This window comes from Alexandromys fortis, unplaced genomic scaffold, assembly GCF_014885135.2.
Source record: "Alexandromys fortis isolate MF-2015 unplaced genomic scaffold, M_Fortis_MF-2015_v1.1 scaffold_338, whole genome shotgun sequence".
NCBI lineage: Eukaryota > Metazoa > Chordata > Mammalia > Rodentia > Cricetidae > Alexandromys > Alexandromys fortis.
Window position 1 is genome coordinate 459,480 of NW_026068212.1, and position 22,029 is coordinate 481,508.

Here is a 22,029-nt window from a genome sequence, read left to right on the forward strand (position 1 = left end):
GTAAAGCTTTCATAAAGAAACTTAAAGTGGACGTGAGTCTGCAAGCTAGGATGAAAACAAACCTTGGGAGGGCTTGCTTGGTCTTTGCTATTGCAACAGGAGGCAACTTTCTGGTGACTCAAGAACAGACTCTACTTAGAACTTTTTTTTTCTTTCTCTAAACCCCTGCTCCAGGACATCATGGGTGAGCTGTAGTCGTAAAGGGAGCTGAAAAATGGTAGGGTTAGAACTAGTGGGGAGAGGGTAAGAGATGGCTTGACGTTCCACTTAACCTGAAAGATAAGAGTAGGACAAAACCCCTGGCTTTTGGGAAATTTCAGGACAGTTGGAAAATTCCTACCTGAACTTGAGGTCTGGACACAGTTTGTCTGACAACTCCTGGATTTCACTCCCACACCTTCAAAATAAAACCAAAACATCCAAGATTTCCCGTGTCCCTTAGTGTTGTACATTGGTATTTCGGTTCATTTATGAATTAAAATGTAGATTGGTGGAATATATTTTAGAATTTAAAAATACCAAGGGATGAAAGACTTGAAACTTGGAGTTTTATCTGAGAGTCAAGCAAATTGTAAAAATTACTTGGGAAAGTTTACCTGTTGCTCTGTCATTTGGTGAGCTCTCTCATAGGGCAAAGTGAGACTGCTTAATGCACCTCAAAAGTGAAAGTCCCTTATGTGGATTTTGTTTGTTCTTTGTAAAGCTTGTGCTAGAATAGCCTGTGGGAAGCAAACAAGCTAAAATGGAGTGGTGACAGATGACATGCACTGTACTGGGAAGACTTTGCCAAGTTGCAGATCAAAGTGACATGGGGAGTCTTGATGAGGGAAAGCATGGAAGAGGCATTGTTGGGGGAACTTTGATAAGATTTCACTATCTTCTGGGGGCTGGGGAGCAGGGAGAAAAGCAGTTGGGTAGGAGAAAACTGAACAATACCGTACGTAACAGGCTGGCTGGCTGGCTTCTGGGAAGGTATCCTTGTCATGGCAATCAACTAAGGACACTTGATGGGTGCAGAGATGCCAAAGCTGATGGCTGGACAGTAGTTAGTAGGGTAGAATAGAAATGTAATGGAAAGCCCAATAATACTCTTCCAGACTTAGTTTCCAGAGTAGCAGGAAGCAGTGATGTTTATGAGCAAGCTGACTAGACTTGCATAGGAAACAAAGGCTGAAAACAGGTGGCAGGACTTGGCTGTATGGACACATTGCTAATTTGGTAGGTTAGGAAAGGAAGTACAGAATTGCAATAGGTAACTTTATTAAATGAAAATACCAAATACAGAAAAGTAGTCACTATAGAGAATAGGATGGGGGTAGAATTAAATTTGGCATTTTAAGAAAAAAGGTTTTGGATCTTTAGTTCCATCTTTTTTGTAAAGAGAATTTTTAGAATGACACTTGACTTACCCAGTGGTGATACAGAAGAGGGGGCGGAGTCAGGTCACAGTTATATATAAAGAAATAAAACAGCAAAGTCCAAGTTCTTGTGGATTGAAATTTTAGACCCAAGGTATCAAAGGCAGCAAGTCCATATGGTGAAACTAGAGACAGCTAGCTTGTCTGCACTGTCCCGATACTACCAAAGATGGTGACCACTGGAGTAATTATATTAATGGGATACACTGACTTTCTAAGCATCAAGCCTCATTACTCATGAGGGAGTCATACCCCATCTTTAACTGATCCAGAGTCAGCCTCTCACCACAGAAGGTGAGTGGGCGAAGAGAACCTGATGCAAAAATGGAAAGAGAGATGTGTTGGTGATCCAGTTCTAAAGAATCAGTTGAAGGGTCCTCATGTGGAGAGAGGTCTTCCATGTTGGAGGGTAAATAGCCTTCATGGCTGGAAAGGTAGTCCACTGGGGCAACTGTCAAGGAATTGGTGAGGTTGCCCAGTTTTGAGTCAGGTTCTCTCCTTCCTAGCATCTTGTATAGATTCACTAGTTGTCTTGTGTCAGCTGTGAGAGTTCCTGTAGGTAGTGGACTGGAGGCAATATATATCGTGTCTTCCTTAGGGGTAGAGTGACTTAGAGTCCCTTGTCTTTTGGGGCAGTAGGGTTGTTTGAAGACTGGGGTCATTTGGTAAAGGACCTCATTGATGATCAGGGGCTCAGGCTCTTCAGGAGTGGGCCAGGCCATCAAGAGATCCATGGATAGATGGGTCTTCTCCTGGGAGAAGGAGAAATGAATATATAGGTTACTTTGACGACTCTGGATTTTCAAAACATCATACCCTGTCCTGTCAGATTCAGGTGAGAACTGGACCTTTAAACTTTGGAGGGGCCAGAGCCAGATACCCATGCCCCATTATCACCATCGCAAACTTCAGTCAAGGACAGACTCATTGTTTAACTTAACATTTAATTAGTCTCTGAATCAAGGTATACCATTTGATTTTTTTTTTTCTTCTAGTGGCAAGGGTATGGAGGCAGAGATGAAAGGCTAGAGGAGAATCTGGAGAGAGGTGGGTTCTCTATTGGAGTTGGTAGGGCAAAATTATTGAGCCTGCTGGTTTGTTGCCCCCCCCCCTTCATTGTTGAGAATCAAACTCCGGATTGTACATGCTAAGGCAAGTGCTTTACTGTTGAGTCACTTCCCCGACCCTGTTAGTACTAGAAAAAGCAGGATTTAGAAATGGGCAAGACTACTCATGAAGGACTTTTATGAAGGACAGCATCCTGGCTAGCCTGGATCTCTGCCTCCCGAGTACAGCATCATCATGCCATTAAGGCCTTTAGGGCATGCTAAGGGGTTTGGGCTTTGATAGAATTAAGTGGTTTCAGATACTGTAATGTTCTTGTCAGACTGGCATTTTAAACATTTGCTGTAACAGGTTTTCATCTTTCCCTTTATTTAGTCTTGATATTTTTTCTCAATTTTCTCAACATTTCTTTGGTCACTAGCACTACCTTGTCTTTTTTTCCTTTATATTTTACTGCCAGTTTTCAAGTTCAAGTCCTTGGCAATTGATTAACATTTCTCCTACCAGGCTTTACAGCTCTTCTTACATCTTACTCTTTCTGCACAGTTTGCCTGGGCTTCCCAAGGTAGAGCTCCATGCCGTTACACTTAGGCCTATATCAAAGGATTTCAGCCCCTAGTCCTCCTTTGCATCTGTCCCACTTCCACATAGTTTCTTCTCAGTGTCACCCACACGTGAGCTGTCTGGCAAGTTCTGAGGATGAGTCCCAGCTTTGATAGTCGTGGGAAATTTTGATCAATCTCTCTCTTTCCCTGGTTTTCTCATTTAATAAATGACATGTGGCACAAGAGGGTCTTGGTATAATTAGCCTCTGATTTGGCCACTTTGGGGGGCATGGTATGTGTCGATAGGAGCGATGAGATTGAAAAGTTCCATCAATGGCTTCCATAGTTTCTTTTAAAAGTCAGTCCTCCCCTGGTCATCCTCAAGCTGGTCCTGGCATGTAGGTTTGCCTTGGAACATTCATGTATGCATGGCAGCTGTGCCAAAGCAAGGCTGCCACATTTGGGAGAGATTAACAGGATGGGAGAAACTTTTTTACTAGTTCTGCTGCTGGGGCAGTACTGACAGACTACTCCCCCGCACATTCTTGGAGCTGGCTTCTAGAATGTCAGGGAAGGATCCTTTAACCTCATGGTTCAGGAACACCATGGGCACCAATTTTAGTTTGTATAAGACAGCATTCCAGTGATCCTCTCTATAGTGTGGTCTTTTCCTTCAGAGTGTTAAGGTATATCTTTATTTCTAATTCTTTTTTGCCTCAATCAAGTACAAAAAAGTACAATTTTTTTTTGAAACATTGTAGAGGCTATGGGGTTGTCTCAAAGTCTTCAACTAAATTTATAAAGTCTTCATAAATTTTACTTTGTGGGTATGAGTGTTTTGCCTGCATCTATGTACTGTAACCCATGTGTGTAGTACCTACAGAATACAGAAGACATCAGACCCTAGGGGTGGTAATTGTGAGCCAACTTTTGGGTGCTAGTAACTGAGCCCAGGTCCTCCTTAGCAAGAACAAGTGCTCTTAACCATTGAGTCATCTCTCCAGCTCATAAAAGCTACTTATTTTTTTTTCAATTAAATCGATTATTTTTGCAAAGTTCATAGGTCAAATAGAACACTCCCTATTTATTCTCAACTTCACTCCAGAGGCAGCCACCATAATGGGCTTATGTATTTGGCAGGCTTCTCTAAAGGCCATCTCCTTCATACCCAGGAAAACTACATTAAGCAAGTGTTACAAACTTTGACTTTATTTATTTATTTTGTGAGACTCAATGATAGCTTACATTGTTCCTGCTTTAGACTGCCCTGTTCAGGGATTATATGCACATACATATATACACTTGTGAGTTAAAAACTGTTAAGCATATCCAAGTCTTGTCTCTCCTTTATACATGTTTTACTTGTACTTTATTGCTGTGATACATGTGCTTTTGCCATGTCACTTTGGGCATGCGTTTACTTGCCAGTTCTACTTTACTGTCAAAACTTTTGCATATCTTATTTGGCATTTTGTCCAGCCTGTAGCATCTCTGTTTGCCTCTATTTCCCGGTCAATGTCCATGGGGAATGTGAAGGTCTGTGTTTCACCTGTCCCAGAGCTGCCTCCTATAGTGTTTTAGGCTTAGACTGTCAAGCTCAGTTGATTCAAATCCTGGTACTTGAATCCTCTCTAATGCCAGCAAGGCACCTTATAAGGCCTGGTGATTTATCCGTGTACTCCCATAGATGATTGTATCCAGTGAGGGCTATTGTGTGGACACCTCCCTGGTGAGTATTCACCTCTGAGGTAAGGGCCACTAGAAATATTCCTCATCCTGTGTTTAAAGATCTGTTGTAAGGTGTAATGTCTTCATATCCTGCTTGATATAACTTGCCCATATCACAGTATTGGGCAAGTTATTTGGCTCTCTGCTTCAGTTTCATCTGAATAATCAGGATAATACTATGACTTATAGCTGCCAATAAATTGTTGATATATGAAATTAAAAGTGCCTGCTTACATAGGAAATAATATGTAGATTACATAGAAAGTATTGGTGCACTATAATTATGTACTTAAGTAGTACATAATATAGTGTATTTTGAATATGCATCTATCATTGTCATTATTCTTGCTATTGTAATTTAATGGAAACAAAAACCCCTCAATGGAAAGAAGTCTCCAAGTATGACTGTTCTTGGGAAGAAAATGAAAAGTGAAAAGTGGACATGATGGATTATGCTCATAATCCCAGCACTTGGGAGGCAGGAGGATATCTGAGTTTGAGACCAATTTTAGCTAGAAACACAAGCTCAAAAACAAACCCTTCAACACAAAAGTAAAAAGCATTTGACTCACAATGTTTCCCCTTCAGTAATAAAATGTGAAATGCTGACATTTGGTCCTCAAGATAGTTGGGCAAGTTACCCAAGATGCACATATTACCATGTGTGCAACAGAAAGCAGGGTCCTCCAGAACCAACTGCAAAGATGCTGAACTGGAGTGACTTAAATTAAAGCAGAGGTGATTAGGAGCAGTTCCTCTAAGCAGAGGCTGGGTCACTGGCTTCTGACTTAAGGAAGTAAATCAAGAGAATCTTGAAAAAAGGCTTTCAGGGCTCACAACAACAGGAAAGATTGGCATGTGGTTTCCTTTCCTTCTTGCCCTTTAGATGCCACAACTTTCAGTTCTCCAGAGATACCCCATCTTCCTCCTCTAAGCAGTGATAAAGCCCCTTTTCTTCTCTATCCGCAGTGCTCTTTCACTTGTATGCTGAGCTATTTCTTCCATAATACCTTTTCTTTATGCAATGTCTTCCCACAAAAATTAAAATTCCTGTGTTCTGTGCTCCCCCAGGATTTGGAAAGTTAAATTCATTTGCCTGTATTTGGAACAGTCAGTTTACAGGGTGCTGTTCCAAATGGCAAATGATCAAACTTGCTTTTTTCTTTTGAAATAAGTTTAAGTAAGGAGGGACATGAAAGCTCATGGAGGCATAAAGCCTGGTAGGTCTTATGCTCATGGGCTTCAGAAGTTCTCATGCATGGACTGTTTTGAGTCCAGAAGAAAACAGTGATGACTCATCAGCTCAGCTCAGCCGCAGAATTTTATTCCTGGGAGGATTTCCTTAAATGTAGTCATCACTAGCACTATACTAGCTGCCAATGTGACTTTGTACCTTACCTCCACAATGGGGTACTTTTTTACCCAAGTGCTGTTTGCTGGATCTGGAATGGTTCTGCAATACCATTGAGGTCTGAGAGTAGAGAGGAAAGCAAGTGCCCTATAAATAAGAAAACAGTGATATTTGGTTAAATATGTGTCCAAACGCACAAGCTCACGCTGCAGTTATTTAGGGGAGAGGATTCTTTTGTACGGAAAGAGTAAAAGACAAACCCTTAAACATTGTTGAAGGCTGGATGACAGTAAGTTAGAGTTGCCACTTACAGTTGCTAAATAAACTAAAAAAAATCTTGCTCCACTTAGTTTTTAGTAATCTCTTACTATTTAGCCATGCATTCATTCATCAAGTAATATTAAATATGTTATCAGTACAGTAACATGCTGGGAATAGAAGAGCAAAGCTTGGGGATCTTACTAATGAGCTAATTAAAGTATAGAGTTTGTAATACAATATTTGTATTGAATGAATATTTTTTGTAATGAATATTTAAAATAGTATACAGAATAGTGTAATATCTTGAATATAATCATGTTTGAAATGCCAAGGAAAGGCCATTCTAGAGAAATATCTGTTAACACTGATTACAGTTTGATCAGAAGAAATAAAGAGGTCTTGTGATGAGAAAAAATGGAAGAAGCTTATAAATGCACTTGACAAACTATTGGACACTAAAGAATCCAAACCAGCCTGGCAGTGGTGAGACACAGCTTTAGTCTCAGAGGAGGCAGAAGCTGGAGGATCTCTGAGGCCTGCCTGATCTAAGGAGAAAGTTCCAGGATAGTTATGGTGGTTACACAGAGAAACCCTGTCTCAAAAAGACCCCCCCCATCTCAACCAATTTAAAGTATAGTTCAAAGACTGATAAACTTTGATGAAGAAAGACCAGCTATGATTTAACTGTTAGTGGTTCTCAACCTTAATGCTGCAGCCCTTACATACAGTTCCTCATGTTGTGACTTCAATCACAAAATTATTTTCATTGTTACATCATAACTAATTTTGCTATTGTTGTGAATCATAGTGTAAATATCCAATATGCAACTTCTGTGAAAGGGTTGCTTGACCCCAAACGGGGTCACAACCCACAGGTTGAGAACCAGTGTGTTAGATAGTTGGATATGCTATGTGGCAATGGTGTGTCATAGCTTGGATGTGATTCTCTTTGACTCCTAAGATAAACTTTATCAAAGTATTTTTAAAAATTAATTAGTCGGTTTTGTCTTTTTATGTATATGAATGTTTTGCCTGGTGCCCACAGAGGCCAGAAGAGGGCATTGGGTCCACTGGAACTAGAGTCACAGGCAGTTCTGAGCCACCATGTGGGTGCTAGGAAATGCACCATTTGCCCACGAGAAGAGCAGCTGGTGCTTTTTAACTGCAGAACCATGCATCCAGCCTTTTACAAAGTCTTTAAGGAGCTTTGCTTTGGTGATATTTTTAGGTAGACCTGCCAGACAAAGTGCACCGGTTGGCAAAATGCCAAGTTGGTTGTATTTGGCACCTATTACTTGGCAAACTGAAGAAAGCTTCACGTTGAAGAATGAACTGATTTTCCTTTGCAAAATAATGTTTTTAAAATTAATTTTAAAAGATTTAAATATTTTATATTGGTATGAGTTCACATGTGCTATCATGCATGTCAAATCAAAGACCAACTTGGGAGTGGGTTCTAGGGATCAGTGAATCTGGCATCAGACTTGGTGACAAGTTCCTTTACCCAATTTTTATATGATAGGTAGTTTTATAGAATAGATAGCTAAAATAAAGTCACCCATGGTTTGTTTCGAGATATAACCACCGTTTATGCTGTGTCGTGTATCTTTGGGGCAGAGTGTTCATCACCACTCGATATTCTGTTTCCTCTTTTTTCCTCAGTTCAGGATCTTGATTTGTCGGGATGACAGTGAATGCGGCTAAAAAAACATAAAGTTAGCCACTCTTTCCTCACTGAGTTTTGTCTATTGAGATATAACGGCAAGTATCATGTGCAGCCTTCAAACTCTTTAAAAGGAAGACTGACCCCTTTTCCTTTTCCCCCCCGATTGTATAATATAATAGCTATAGTTCCCACAGCCGTGAGATCACAGGGTGAAAAGTCACAGATGCTATAGGATGATATAGTGCAATATATAATCTAAATTAGGATAGTGCAATAGGAAATTTGTTCCTGTCACCTTTGGAGCTACCAAAGGAGCCCTTTACCCAGGTAAGAACCTGCTACACGCTTATATAGATTCAGGCCAGTAGAGTACACACAACCAATTACATAATGAGAGCTTGTTAGGAGGTTCTAACGGGAACATAACTACTCTTACCCTTGATAGAAGAACAGTCCTCGACCTAGGAAAGGAATTCTTGGTGTGTACCTGTGGGAAGCACTGCGTAGAGTGATGAGGTAGGAAGGAGACCTTTCTAGTTAGCCAGCTGAGCTGAGTCACACTAGTGCCTCATGTCAGATGTTGCAGGCAGATTGCCTGTTCCTCCTCAACTGTGTATGAAATATGTTTCTGTGTATGCATTATTTCAAAATGTAAAAATACTGTTTGCAAAATTTAAAAACTAATATAACATTACATCGAACTTCAATATCTTTAGTGGATAAACAGTAAGTTATTTGCATGTGGTTTAGTCTTGCTGAGTATAGCATGTAGGCTATTTGAAATATTTTCCTTATGGCCAGTATTTCAGTAAGCATATTTTCATTAACTATATGCATACATATATGATATATTTTGAATATATTTGGAATTTTAAAGTTAGAGGTAAACTTTTAAAAATTTGACATACATTTGGCCAAAAAGGTTGAATAAATTTATTCTATTACCAGTAATGTATCTACCTGACCCACAGCAGCAATAACTTATGTTTTTAAAATACATTTACAGGACTGGAGAGATGGCTCAGTGGGTACTAGTATGTGTTGTGCAGGCATGTGGATCTGGTTCACTTCCTTAGAACTCATAAAAATCAATTAAAATCAGTCATGTGTGCCTACAAGCCCAGTGTTGGGGAGAGGAAACAGGAGAATCCTGGGAGTTAGCTGGCCCACCAGCCTAGCTTAAATGTCAACTTTAAGAGTCAAGGAAAGACCCTGAAAGGGAATAAGGCTGACAGCATAAAGGAACACATCCAACATCCTTGCATGCCCTCCACATATCTATGCATGTTTTCCCGTATGTGCCTACATGTATGTATGTATACCACACACACACACACACATACTCAACACACGTATTAAATTAGGGGGGGGGAATAACCAACTCAACTCACTTTTGCCGGAAGGGACGAACTGAGAAAATGCCCACCGTGATGATAGCAATGCAAATGCTTGATGCCACAAATGCTTTCCAGTTGACTTTGCCTGGAAAGTAAGCAAATCTTGTTATGGTGTTATCTTCAGTAAATACTACAGAATCGTCTGGATCTTAACCCGCAGTGCATGGGTACTTGGGTTTAGGAACAAAGCCAATTCAGTTTTAACTATTCTGTTAGAAGGATACTATGGGGACCAAATTATATTTTCAAAGAGCCTACAAGGGCTTCCATAGCTCACAAGTGTGGAGAATATACAATGGTGTATAGAAGCTCACAGAGCTTCCTGGATGAGGGGTAGTATTTCTACTGCATTTTGAAGATGAGTTGGCACTGTCTTCATGCAGGCGGTGTGGTGGGAGGGCAGAATATAGCTCAACAGCAAGTGTGAAGTGCTTGCAAGGAAGTCAGTCGAGGGGGAAAGGGCCTGTGCCAGAGTCCACAGTGGACTGGCTGTCTGTAGCTTCTTACCCTGTGGACAAAATTCCCTTTGGTTTCCTTGGGGACTTTCCCCAGCAGCAGTCAGAGCTGTCATCCATAGGACGTACGTCACTCCGGGCTGCAGGCTGCTTACTGAAGATGAGTTTTGGGAGTGTCTGTATGGAATTTCTGAAAGGAAAACACAGCTGCGTAAGGGAAATAAGCAATGTGGGTACTCACCTATTTTTGTTGCATTGTTTTGTTTGAGAGGAGCATATTGCTGTTTTAACAGCATCAAAATTCATCAACACTTAGTACTCAATAGGCATGGTCATTTGTGAAGCCTTGTTACTATAGCAAACAGTTTTTTTCATGATATATTCTGAAAGAATTGTTAATTTTGCTTCAGAAATTATTTAGTTGAAGCAATTCTTTTGTTTTCTACATCTGTATTTTCATATATGTTTTTATAATTACTGAGATTAGTGTAAAACTATTTTTAAGATAATAGATTTTTTTCTTTTTTGAGACAGGGTTTCACTGGATAGGTCTGTCTGTCTGTCCTGGAACTCACTCTGTAGACCATGATGGACTTGAACTCCTAGAGATCCACCTGCCTCTGCCTCTTGAATACTAGGATTAAAGATGTGACACCACCTACCCTAAGATAATATATTTTTAAAAAATCTATAGCAATGAAACATTTACTTGAAGCTCTTTTACTTTGTTTTTTTTTTTATTTAAGAATTATTTAATTTTATGTGTATGGGTGTTTGCCTTCATGTATGACTGTGTACCAAGTGTGTGCGTGGTGCCCTCAGAGTGCAGAAGAGGGCACCAGCTATGAAACATGAGGTGCATACAGTGGTAAGCTGCCATGAGGGTGCTGAGAATTGAACCTGTATCCTCTGTAAGAGCAGCCCATGCTCTTAACTGCTGAGCCATCTTTCCAGCCTCTACTTGAAGATTTTAGACTGTGCTTTTGCTCTTCTTTTTGTTAGGCTCTGGTCTTGAACTCACAGTGCCTAGCTTCAGTTTGACATAAAACTATTAAAAACTAGAGACTTCCTTGGTTCCCAGGTGGCACTTCTTATGCTCTAACCCTCCTATAGCTTCTCTGCAAGTGAAGCTTGTGTGTGGACTGATGTACGGATGCTGCCTTTCTCCTGCAAGAAACACAGGTAGTTGTAGCCTGTAGTAAACGCAGTGTTCTGGAGTGGGTTTTAAGGTGCCCTCTCAACAACTGGGGAGGGATGCTGAGTGTGGCAGTGCCAGCCTGTATTTTCAGCATGTGGGAATCAGAGGAAGGCTGGAAAATCAAGGTCAGAGGGGTAGTCTGTAGCTTTGCTAAAAGTGTTTGCTTCCTATGCACAATCTCCTGGGTTTCATCCTCAGCATCTGCAAAGCCAGAAATTGAACAGCAGTAGCTGCTGGCTCACTCAAACAGCCTGTGCCTATGCTGAGGACAATAGTGGAAACTGTGTCTGACTTCATAAATGGGCCCATGGACAGTTAACAGATGCCTGTCTGCTGCTCTGAACACACAGCACCGCTTCAGAGAATTCACCATGTGACAGGAAGAACAGACTCTGCCCACTAGTCTGTTCCTACTTATTATGGGTAGGTAGTAAGAAGGAGCCCTGGAATGTTCCTTCTGCCCCACTGAAAAGGGCTAAGGTCTGAGCAGATCATTTCATAGGCACTATCAGAACAACCGCTGTATTTTACAACCTGTTGAGAAAAATACCTTGTGGAAAATTCCGAGGTCTGCTATAGCCTGGTGAAATAGCTTACACAGACTTAAGCAATATGATTAAGTGGATGTGTGTGGGGATTCCTATTTCTAAAGGAGGGGATTTAATTTTTTTTTAAGGAAGAGCTTCTGTTGGTTTTGCACCAGGGAGTCGGCTGTCCAACTGTGTGATATGTCCTGGGCTGGGGAAGTGAGATGAGACACTGGAGCAGAAAGGAGGAGATGTCTATAGTGTGATGGGCTGGTAATGTTCATTTGCACATAAATATTTGAAGAACAAAAATAGCAGCTCATGTGGGGAGGTGCAAGTGGTGGAGTCAGCAGTTTTGTTGGCAAAATAGGCTGAGTTGTGTAATGGGAGAAGTCAAGCAAGAAAGACTGGTCCTGCTGCCTCTGGGGTGATTCCCAGGAGAGATAAAGGGATCCCTTCAAGGCTCAGTGGGTTTCAGTGGGTGGAAATTTAAACGGGTAGTTCAGTGACAAATTCAGATGAATTTAGAAGGGTGTGATCACTGCTGACCGTCTGAAAGACTGTGGCAATGAAATCAAGAAGACCAGGCTGAACAGATGCACTGATACTGGGAATGAATTCAACCACTTGTTATTCAATGAATACCGTGCTTAGTAAGTGCACCTACTATCTCTCTGGCTGTGTTCTAGAAGAGAGAAATGGTGATCGAATTGCCATAGCTTGTGTCCTTCAATGCTTAGACAGTTTTGGACAAACAGCCAGGCAGTGTCATGTGTCTTGCAGAAGGGAGGTGTGCTTACCTAGCGCATATGGCCATGCCAGCAGATATTCAGACAACAGGCTGTGCACTGAGATGCTGGGGTACTTTTAACTCTTTACTCACTCACCTCACTTGTCCTTGTAGAGCTAGTGACAAAGAACTGATACTTCCACATATGTTTGTACTACTCTGTGGGACTGGGTACCTAAACCAAGCAGACAGGGTTGGGCCCCTTTCTCTTGGCCCTGGCAACATTCCTCCTGCTATCAGGTCCCTTTTCTTTCCAGATGTCTTGTTTCTTCTCGATCTTTCCCATCTAGAATGGATCTTGAATTTAGTGCTTTCTGGTTGCACTGCATTACTGTAGTGGTTATTTAGACTATTCTAGCTCCCGGCACACTGAAGGCTCTGAGGATAAGGAATGGGGCTTACTCACCAATATGTGCTTACTGGATTAAGTGGGAATATAATCTAGACTAGTAAAAATCAGACTGTGAATCTTGCCCTTTAGCTTATTTAAAAATAGCGCTGTGTAGGCTCTAGAAGCAACGAATCTGTGACAAAATGTAGTAGGTTATTTTCAACATCTACCGCAACAGCTACAAGGACCAACTAACCACATTGATCTCTGTGGCTGTAAATAGGCATTGCTTTAAATGTTGCTAAACGGAAAATAATTTTGGGGGCAAATATAACAGGAAGGATCCCAAATAGCCCATGAAAAGGCCAGTTGATTCGCCAGTCTTTAGAAGGCCTCTTAGAACAGTCTTATCCTGATGGGCCTGGTGACAGATAAGCTAGCAAATGATGGAAAGTCGACAGAGCTGTTAATTAAGAATGAGTCAACTCACAGACAGAGGTGGAAAGATCATTGAAAGTGCAGGTCCAAATAGAAAAAGACCCAAGCACGTTTTTGTGTGTGCACTAATTTCTTCCCTGGAGGAATATATACAGAGCAGCCCAATATATTTTATTTTTTCTCAAAACTAATTATAAAAATTAACAGTGAGAAGCATAACTGAGGGAAACGTCAAGAGAGAAGACAACGTCTCTCAAGGTTCCTAGGCAAAAAGCTCTCTTGCATTAATGCTCTGGAGCCTGCCACTCAAGCAGTCTTGCATTCTTGAGCCCATAACTTGAGCCAAGGAAGGGATGAAAATGCCCCTTCTTCCTATAATTGCTCCTGAAACAGAGAAGGCCAAGATACAACAACAAATAAAAACAAAACGGCTCTGATGAGATCAAAGAACTGATGATCAGATCTTACAAGTGATTAGTTCCATGAAGCAATGATTCATGAAAACATTTGAGATAATGCTCCAGTCAGAATTGATTGTAATCATTTTGCCTTTTCAGCCAAAAAACAATTATAGTTCATAAAGAATTATCTAAACTGTGCTGTATTTTATCCATTCCAAGAAGAAAATAATATGATGGTAAATGCAAACATGAAGAGTTAAACAATATCTAAGTGTTTTGGAATTCAAGGCTTTATATAATTAGTATTGAAGTGCCTTTGCTGTTTGTTTCATTAAATTGCCAGCTCTGCTTTTAGAATCAATGCCATTTTAATCCTAACTGTCTTGAGTGTCATATCCTCTTATTTTTTTAAGAACTCCTGCTAAACCATAAGTTTTGGATTGCAAAGCTGTCTTTATGTGTTTGTCCACCAGTTTAACAAAACCCACAAGTGTTACTCTTTGTAATTTGTTTTGACAAATTACATCTCACTGTTTACTATGTAGCCCAGGCCTGCTTCTTGCCTTAGCCCTCCTAGTTTGGTCTTTGTGAGCAGGCACTATGAGAGCCTGGCCCATTCACTTCATATCTGTATCTTTAACAGTTTCCTTAGCGTGTAACACATATTCAATAATTTTGCATGCGTGCATATGGGTGTCTATTTTTCATAGTTCAACTCATTTCACAAGTGCTGACTTAGTACTAGCACTTGTGTGTAGTGAGGACATGCTCAGTCTGTGCTTTCCCAGCGTCTAAACAGGAGGCCCCTCAGTACTTGGTTTTCACACATACCATAGAGCTTAGGCTGTGCAGCAGAGTCTCGTTCCTTCCAGTATATTCTGTAATTGAGGATGCAGCCCATTTGTTCCTGGGCTGGGATGTGGGACCAGGAAATAAAAAGGCTCTTTCTTTTCTCTGTGACGGCAATGATATGAGGGCCTGTCAAAGGTGCTGAGGAGAAGGACACAAGAGGTTTCTGTCACCCTCCAAATCTAAGCCACTAAACAAGAAGCTTGAGGAAAGATCCTAAGGTTCACCTTTGTGCCTGGAGTCACCCAGGGTGGAGCTGCAACCTCCTTGGTCCTCTGACAGTGCGTGCACCTGAATTTCATAACAGAAGTAGGGATTGATGTTCTCTGCACAGGAAAGGGAGTCGTGTTAATAACCACATCCAAATCATTTTTAGCTTTTCTTAGTTTGATGAAAGAGCAGTCTGGACTGAGAATAAAGGGATGGACTAGGTTACAGTTTCCCAGCATCTTATTTTCTATTATTAGGTATCACTTCCAAGAAATGTAGGGATTTTATTTATTTATTTTTGATAAATTCTATCTAGGTAGCCCATACTGGTTTCAAATTCATAGCAATCCTTCTGCCTCAACCTTCTTAGGCCAAGAGTTCAGACATACATTACTATGCTTAGTTTCTTCATTTAAGAGAACAGAGTAATTGTTCTTAAAAAGGAGATAAAGACCTTTAAGAAGCTTTGATGAAGATTTAAACATATCCATATAGATACAAGCATGCAGAATATTGGATTCTACAAATGAGTCCCTTGTTTATATGAAGCCGCTGGAGTTTTGCAGATATAGCACCTCAGGGGCTCTCCTATGGCTTACTGGTGTCCCATACTCTTATAATTGACTAGGACTTCATGTCTTTTTGGGCTGCAGAGGAATCTTACCTCACACAGTTATTGCCTAAATTGTGTGTGTGTGTGTGTGTGTGTTACATGAAAGTCCATTAAATCATCCCACAAGAGAGCCTGATAAGATCAGATTTACATGAGAGTGGGCACCAACTTGAGCTCATAAACCAGAGAAAAGTGGAGAACACACTTGCCACCTTAGTCTGCAGAGTGCCATGGGATCCTTTGGAAGGGTCTGGTAAGTAAGTGGTTCTTATTTCCAGTGTTTGGTTAACTTTCCTGTCCCATGACTTGGGAAGAGCCAACCAACCCACTGTGCTGTGGAGATCTGGGAGTTCCTGATGAGCCTTGCAAAGCAAAATGTGAGCGAGGGCACTGCTCACAATCGAAAACTGTGGGTTTTCTTCCTCTGAACTGCTTGCCCTCAGTCAAGGAGGAAAGATACATGGCTGTGTGTCTTCATTGACATTTTCCCTTTCAAGAAGAGCAAAGCCTTCCTAGCAAACATTTTTCCTGATTCTGACCTTAAGGAGATACATTTTTTTGATTATTTTGTATGAACACCACCCCTCAGGGGTATCTGCTCCCCACCTTAAGAACCTTCAGTGGAAGAAGTCCACACTTGGAAGACTCTCATTTCCTTTGCAATGGGACCAATTTCCATGCTCCTTTCATGTCACTATGCTGACTTTATATTCACAACACCCTTGGGCAGAGACCTTGTCTCTGTTTATAAGCTATTTTACGGACTTTATTCGCCCTGCAGATATTTAGTTTTACCTCAGGTGTGGGAGAAAGTAGGCATCTCTTCCACAAATAATGTAACTGAGAATCATTTTATACACACCAAGACAAGCATGTGGGAGAGGGACACAGCTACTCTAGGTCTCACAGAGGAACTTCCAGACACTGAGATATGGTGGGTAGACAGAATGGGCTGATAGTCTCTACCTCCGCCATTTCACAGTCCAGGAATCAGGTTTATTCTGACTCATTCCAGATCTTCTGATGCTGTCCATACAGCCAGAGTCAGAAAAAGCTTGTAAGGGGAATAACGTCTGAATTTGTGGTAAGTAGCAATTAGTGAATTTTTCAGTTCAGTAGAAAGTAATAGCAAACCAAATATTTCCAAGTGGCAGAACAATCTTAATGGGTTATTTTGCAACTTTATTCTGTTGTTTTTATTCAAATGCATTATTCAGAAATGATTCTGAATATTTNTTTTTTTCCAAGACAAGGTTTTTCTGTAGCTTTGATGCCTCTCCTGGAACTAGCTCTTGTAGACTAGGCTGGCCTCGAACTCACAGAGATCCGCCTGCCTCTGCCTCCCAAGTGCACACCTTTAATCCCAGCACTCGAGATGAATCTTGATATTACCTCCCAGTTTAGGCACTGCTTCCTGTCCATGGGTCATTTGATTTGATGGATATGATAGGCCCTGAGGGAACTGGCATCACAGCAGAGTCTCTGGCTACTCGAGAGAAACTAGCATCACTGCAGAGCCTCCAACTATCCCAGAAGCAAGCAATAAAGTTACTCTCAAATCTGATGCTACCTTCTAGAGCGTGATAATGAATGCATCCTTCAATTCCACCACTCAGCAGGCAGAGGCAGTAGGATCTCTGTGAGTTCTAAGCCAGTCAGAACTAGAGTGAGACCCTGTTTCAAACAACAACCAGAATTAATGCCTTCTTTTCTTATCATTTCCTTTCAGGGTTTGAATCTTGCTTTCCCAAGCAACCAAGGAAATGCACATATACTTTTGGATGTATAGATAATGAAACCAGCAAAAATAATCAAAAAGCTCTTCTTATAGCTTATAAATTTCTCTTCTATGAGATAAATGGTTTCCAAATGAAAAGTTCTAGATTCTCAGTGGCTTGCTCTTTTTTCTCTGGGTGCTCACTGTATGCAGCTTTGTATACCGGTAGAAGTCTTGGCAGGCAGGCCATATAAGAAGCACCCAGTCAAGGACCAGCTCATATGTTATTGTATAATACAATATTTTTCTTCAAGTAAACCTTATTAAGCAGGTTTTATATTCATCCCTAGAGAGGAGTAATGATGTTCATGGTGGAACAACAATGTAGTTTAATGTTTTGAACTTGTAAATCTATTCAGTTCTTATTTCTGACACATTTAGTAACAATTCCTTAGAAGCTAAATTATTTAGTATTTGAAATATGCTGAACTCTGTTCAGAGCATTTTCCATATATTAATACAGTCAGTCCTCACAGCCACTCAAATGAGGAAAGAGGAGCATAGCAGAAATCTGCCTAAGTTCTCCCAACTGTTAGGGAAGGAGCAGGGAGTCAGGCCTGGGTAGGCTGTCTATATAGCCAGACCATGAACCACAATACCGAACTTACATTTAAATTGACATTAGGTTCTCTCTAGTCCTTTTAATGTGCTTTCAGATACTTTTTCTCACTTTATTGCAACCCCTGACAGAAACGTCACTTAGGAATAGAGATCCCAATTTTCATATAATAGTTTAAATGACAAATAGCAGGATTGGGAATGAGGGTCTCCTAGTTTTGCCATCTGTATGATGGGTTTAAAATAATGCCTCAGAAGCAATTATGTATTTTATAATTTCAGAATTTTCTTATCATATCTTATCTTGCATAAAAATAATGACTCAGTGCACAAAATTGTTTTGAGTTAAGTGACTTTACAAAGATAAATGTATCTTTGACAAGTTAGGTTTCTGCCATACTTAGTTGGTTCAATTATTCTTTCATCTTATTGGGCATGGTGCTAGGGGACATAATTCTCCCATAAACATAAGCCTTCTTCAGTCACTTGGTCCTCAAGTTAGTCCCAAGGGCTGCCTTTTTTTTTTTTTGTTTTTTTTGTTTTTTTTTCAAGACAAGGTCTCACTATGTAACTCTTGCTGTTCTTGAGCTCATTATGTAGACCAGTCTGGCCCTGAACTCCAGAGATTCACCTGTCTCTGTCTCCCAAGTTCTGGAATTAAAGGCATGCACCACCCCATCTGGCTTACAGGGCAGACTTGATGGACTCTAGGTTCCCACTGTTTAGGATTCTAGTATAACATGTAACCCTCTGTAATTGAAGACCAGATAGCTTTGTCTCCCCAAATATCTTAGGGCTTTTACTACTGTAATATAACAACACGTCCAAAGGCAGCCTGGAGAGGAAAAGGCTTATTCCATCTCATACTTGTAGTCTGCCATCCAAGGAAGTCAGGGCAGGACTCATGGTGTGGTTCTAGAAGCAGTATCTGAGCCATGGAAAAGTGCTGCTCACTGGCTTGCTCCCTACAGCTTGCTCAGTCTGCTTTCTTATAGCATGAACCACCCGCCCAGAGGTGCCACATCAATTATTAAGACAAGACCCCACAGTTTTGCCTGCAGGCCAGTCTTAGGGAGGCATTTTCTCAATTATGATTCCTTCTTTATCTATTCCCAGACAGCTCTAACTTGTTAACACGTTGACATAAAACTAGACAAACAAATGGGAACTTAGTGGCTCTCTAGAAGAAATGTGAGCAGCGAGGTACCTGAAATCAGAGCAGTTGTGTTGTAGGGAGGGATCCGTAGCCAGTGTGGGGGAAAGCTCACATTCCTTCCTGGTTCTAGAGCCCTCCATTCCACTATGTACTCTCGAACAGCAGAGACAGCTTTCCCCGGAGGCTGCCAGGTCACCACAATGTTGTCCATGTTCTCTGACTTAGCAGATACCCAGGAAGGAGCCAGCAACCCTTTGGAGGTGAGGAGGAGGAAGGACAAAATCAGAACGGATAAAGATAGAAATGGGAACTGGAGAGACATTGCAGTCAGTCAAGTGTTTGAGGATGCTAATTCAATCACCATAACCCACTGGGGAAAAGCCAGGTGTGGCTGGTATGGTGCTGCACACTTGTACGCCCAATCCTGAGGAAGTGGAGACAGGAAGATTCCTGAGACGTCCAGCCAGTCTAACCAGCCTACCTAGTAAGTGAGAGTTTTTTTTTAACAACAAAAAGCAAGATAGATCGTGCTTAAGGAATAACACCTACCTAAGGTTATCCTGTGGCTACCTGTGCACACATGCATCTGCTCATACATGAACACACACACACACACACACACACACACACACACACACACACGCTCTAAAATAAGACACGACAGCATATCCCAGCTAAGTTCTAGAAATTATCAGTCTCTCTTTAGGGACTTCCAGGTTAAGGTTTAAGTTCATGTTTTTCAGTCCACGGAGGATTAGCCTCAGCAGCTTGTTCTATAATCCAGAGTAGCTTTCTTTGTGGATTTATTTCTATTTGTATTTACTTACTGAATTCCCTCAAAGTGCTCACTCTGTTAAATGTAACATACACCCTTTTAATGACCGCCCATTTGTCTCCTTAGACATAAATGTATCGCTGAGAAGTAGTGTGACCCTTTGCTTGTGTCATATTCTCACAAAACACACCATGTTTTGTCAAACCTTTTCACTTAGTTTTGTTTTTGGAATGGATTCATTCTCCTTCTTCATGTAAACCTAGCCCACTCCTTCCCACTTCTGCTAAGCCCTTTTCTCCTCTGCTCTCCAGTGACCAGAAGGAGTGTCCTGACACAAGGACACAGTGACACTACAGCACCTCTGTGCATGTGCAAGACCATCCAGGATGTACACGCATAGGACTGCTTGGCTAGGGAGTGTCCCTCTGACTGATCTCCAAAACAGATGGATAAGACGGGGGTGTAGCCCTTGCCCAGCCTGAGCAAGAAACTGTACACACGCACAGAAGGTAAACAATGAAAGAGCACGTTGACACTTCACCAAGGGTAGCTAGCATGAGTGCTCTCACCTCACCTACACTTTCTGTTTCCCTTTCTGCTTATCAATTTGATACATATAAAATCATACGTGATTAGAGATTTGACTTTCATGAGTCCAAACTACTCAATGACTTTCCTTCTGTGGCTATTAGTAGACTTGGCTCATTTTTTCGTGTGTTTCTGCCTTTTTCTGATCTGCAAGTAGCTTTGATGAATCTAATTACTATCCAGTTTTCTACTCTTAATGCAGTCAGTTAGTTATCTGACAACTTTGTTATCTAAAGTGGTACTGGTAAATTTACCACAGTTTTGATTCTGAGTCTTGTTTGTAAATTTCCACCACGCTGGGACTATGAACACATTCAACTACATTGTCTTCTATTGGCCTTTACTTTTGCTTTTTATGCTTAGGGTTTCCGTCCAAAGTATAAGCTAGAAAGGTTATTTTTTAAGAAAGGAAATGCTATTTATTTCTGTTTTCCAGGGATGGTGTGTCTGCATTGTAAACTGTGCAGACATATCCCACCTGCTAATCCTTAGATATTCACCTTTTCTTTCAATTGTGGGGGCAATGACTTCCCTGGGGTTTTACTTCTCTCATGAGTTGAAGAAGAATTGACTAATGGGAAGCGTAAATATGATCAAAGTACATGGAAAACATATATGAAAATATCATAATGAAACTTATAAATGCACAGTAATAAAAATAATAGAAAAATTCTTCTTAAGTAGAAATGAAAGGTATTTTATGCTAGCATTCCAATTAATAGTGGAAATATTACTAGCTAGAAAAAAGCCTTCATACCCTAAGAATGAAACATTTAATTGAAGAATAATAGAAAATTATAAAGCAAAAAGCTCTTAGTGACAACAAAAGAAGTTTCCTATGGGGACTGGAGAGATGACTCAGTGGTTAAGAGCATTGCCTGCTCTTCCAAAGGTCCTGAGTTCAATTACCAGCAACCACATGGTGGCTCACAACCATCTGTAATAAGGTCTGGTGCCCTCTTCTGGCCTTCGGCATACACACAGATAGACTATTGTATACATAATAAATAATAAATAAATATATAAAAAAAGAAGTTTCCTATGTACAGACATTTATTTTTATCTGCAGTGGGTTGGGAGGAGGGAAGGAGGAGGACATTGTTGCCTTGTTAGTTTGTCTCTTTTTTACATGTTTTAGGACAGAGTAATCATTTTTAAATGCTGTATATGCTTACCTGAAAGTTGGAACTATTGGCACTAATTTTTAAAATATATCTATATAGATTTAAATAGCCAATAATTTATTTATATTGTGTGTCTCTATTCACAAGTGATTAAACATTAATCCTTCCTTTACTGTCTTTATTTACTTTTATTAATAAAATAAAATTGATCATAAAGCAATTGATTCCATAAAATGGATTGGACAGATTTCCTTATTTTCTATTTTCTACATGAATTGAATAAAATAAGGTTATGTATTTTTTCAAGGTTCAATTGTAAAGTAGTTTGTGCCTGGGCATTATTAAAAAAGCATAGAGGTTGGGGTAAGCTAGCTCTAGCTTTCAGAATGTTATTATGACTGCCTTTATTTTTGTGCGTGTTTTATTTTGTATGTGTGTGTGTACTTACACGCAAGTGTCAAAGCATATGTGTGGAGGTCAGAGGACACCCTGAGGAGTTGGTTCTCCCCTTTCACCATAATGGCCTCGGGGCTAGAACTCAAGTCCTCAGGCCTGGCAGTTTCCTTTCCTGCAACTCATCTCATCAGCCCGAGGATATTGTTTTAGAGTAAAATTTATTCATGCCATAAATATTGAGTGCTACAATTTGCGAGATCATTTATCTGAGGGTGTCTTTTTCATCTCTGCTTTATCTGGAATTTGTTAAGCAAATCAGCTTGCATCTTGCAGAGTCCTCCAGCCTCTGGGTCATTATTCTTACCAGCACCAGTCTGTGATTCCTTCTCTAGGATGTTCACCAGACTGCGTC

The 22,029-nt window shown here is 40.6% G+C and overlaps 1 protein-coding gene across 4 annotated transcripts in view; it reads right to left on the minus strand.

Annotated features, from left to right (window-relative positions):
- Positions 1-750: 750 nt before the first annotated feature.
- Il12rb2 (interleukin 12 receptor subunit beta 2) overlaps positions 751-22,029 on the minus strand; it is a 71,162-nt gene continuing 49,883 nt past the window's right edge. For 2 of the 4 annotated variants that reach the window (XM_050130338.1, XM_050130337.1), the window contains 7 exons: positions 18,786-18,986; positions 14,648-14,746; positions 14,403-14,561; positions 9,939-10,076; positions 9,426-9,516; positions 6,155-6,254; positions 751-2,170 (listed from right to left, as the gene is read on the minus strand). In XM_050130338.1, the coding sequence (XP_049986295.1) occupies positions 1,640-2,170; positions 6,155-6,254; positions 9,426-9,516; positions 9,939-10,076; positions 14,403-14,561; positions 14,648-14,746; positions 18,786-18,986 (1,319 nt within the window). In that variant the 3' untranslated portion in view covers positions 751-1,639. The remainder of the gene's footprint in view (positions 2,171-6,154; positions 6,255-9,425; positions 9,517-9,938; positions 10,077-14,402; positions 14,562-14,647; positions 14,747-18,785; positions 18,987-22,029) is intronic. The other 2 variants (XM_050130339.1, XM_050130340.1) reach the window with 2 other exon arrangements.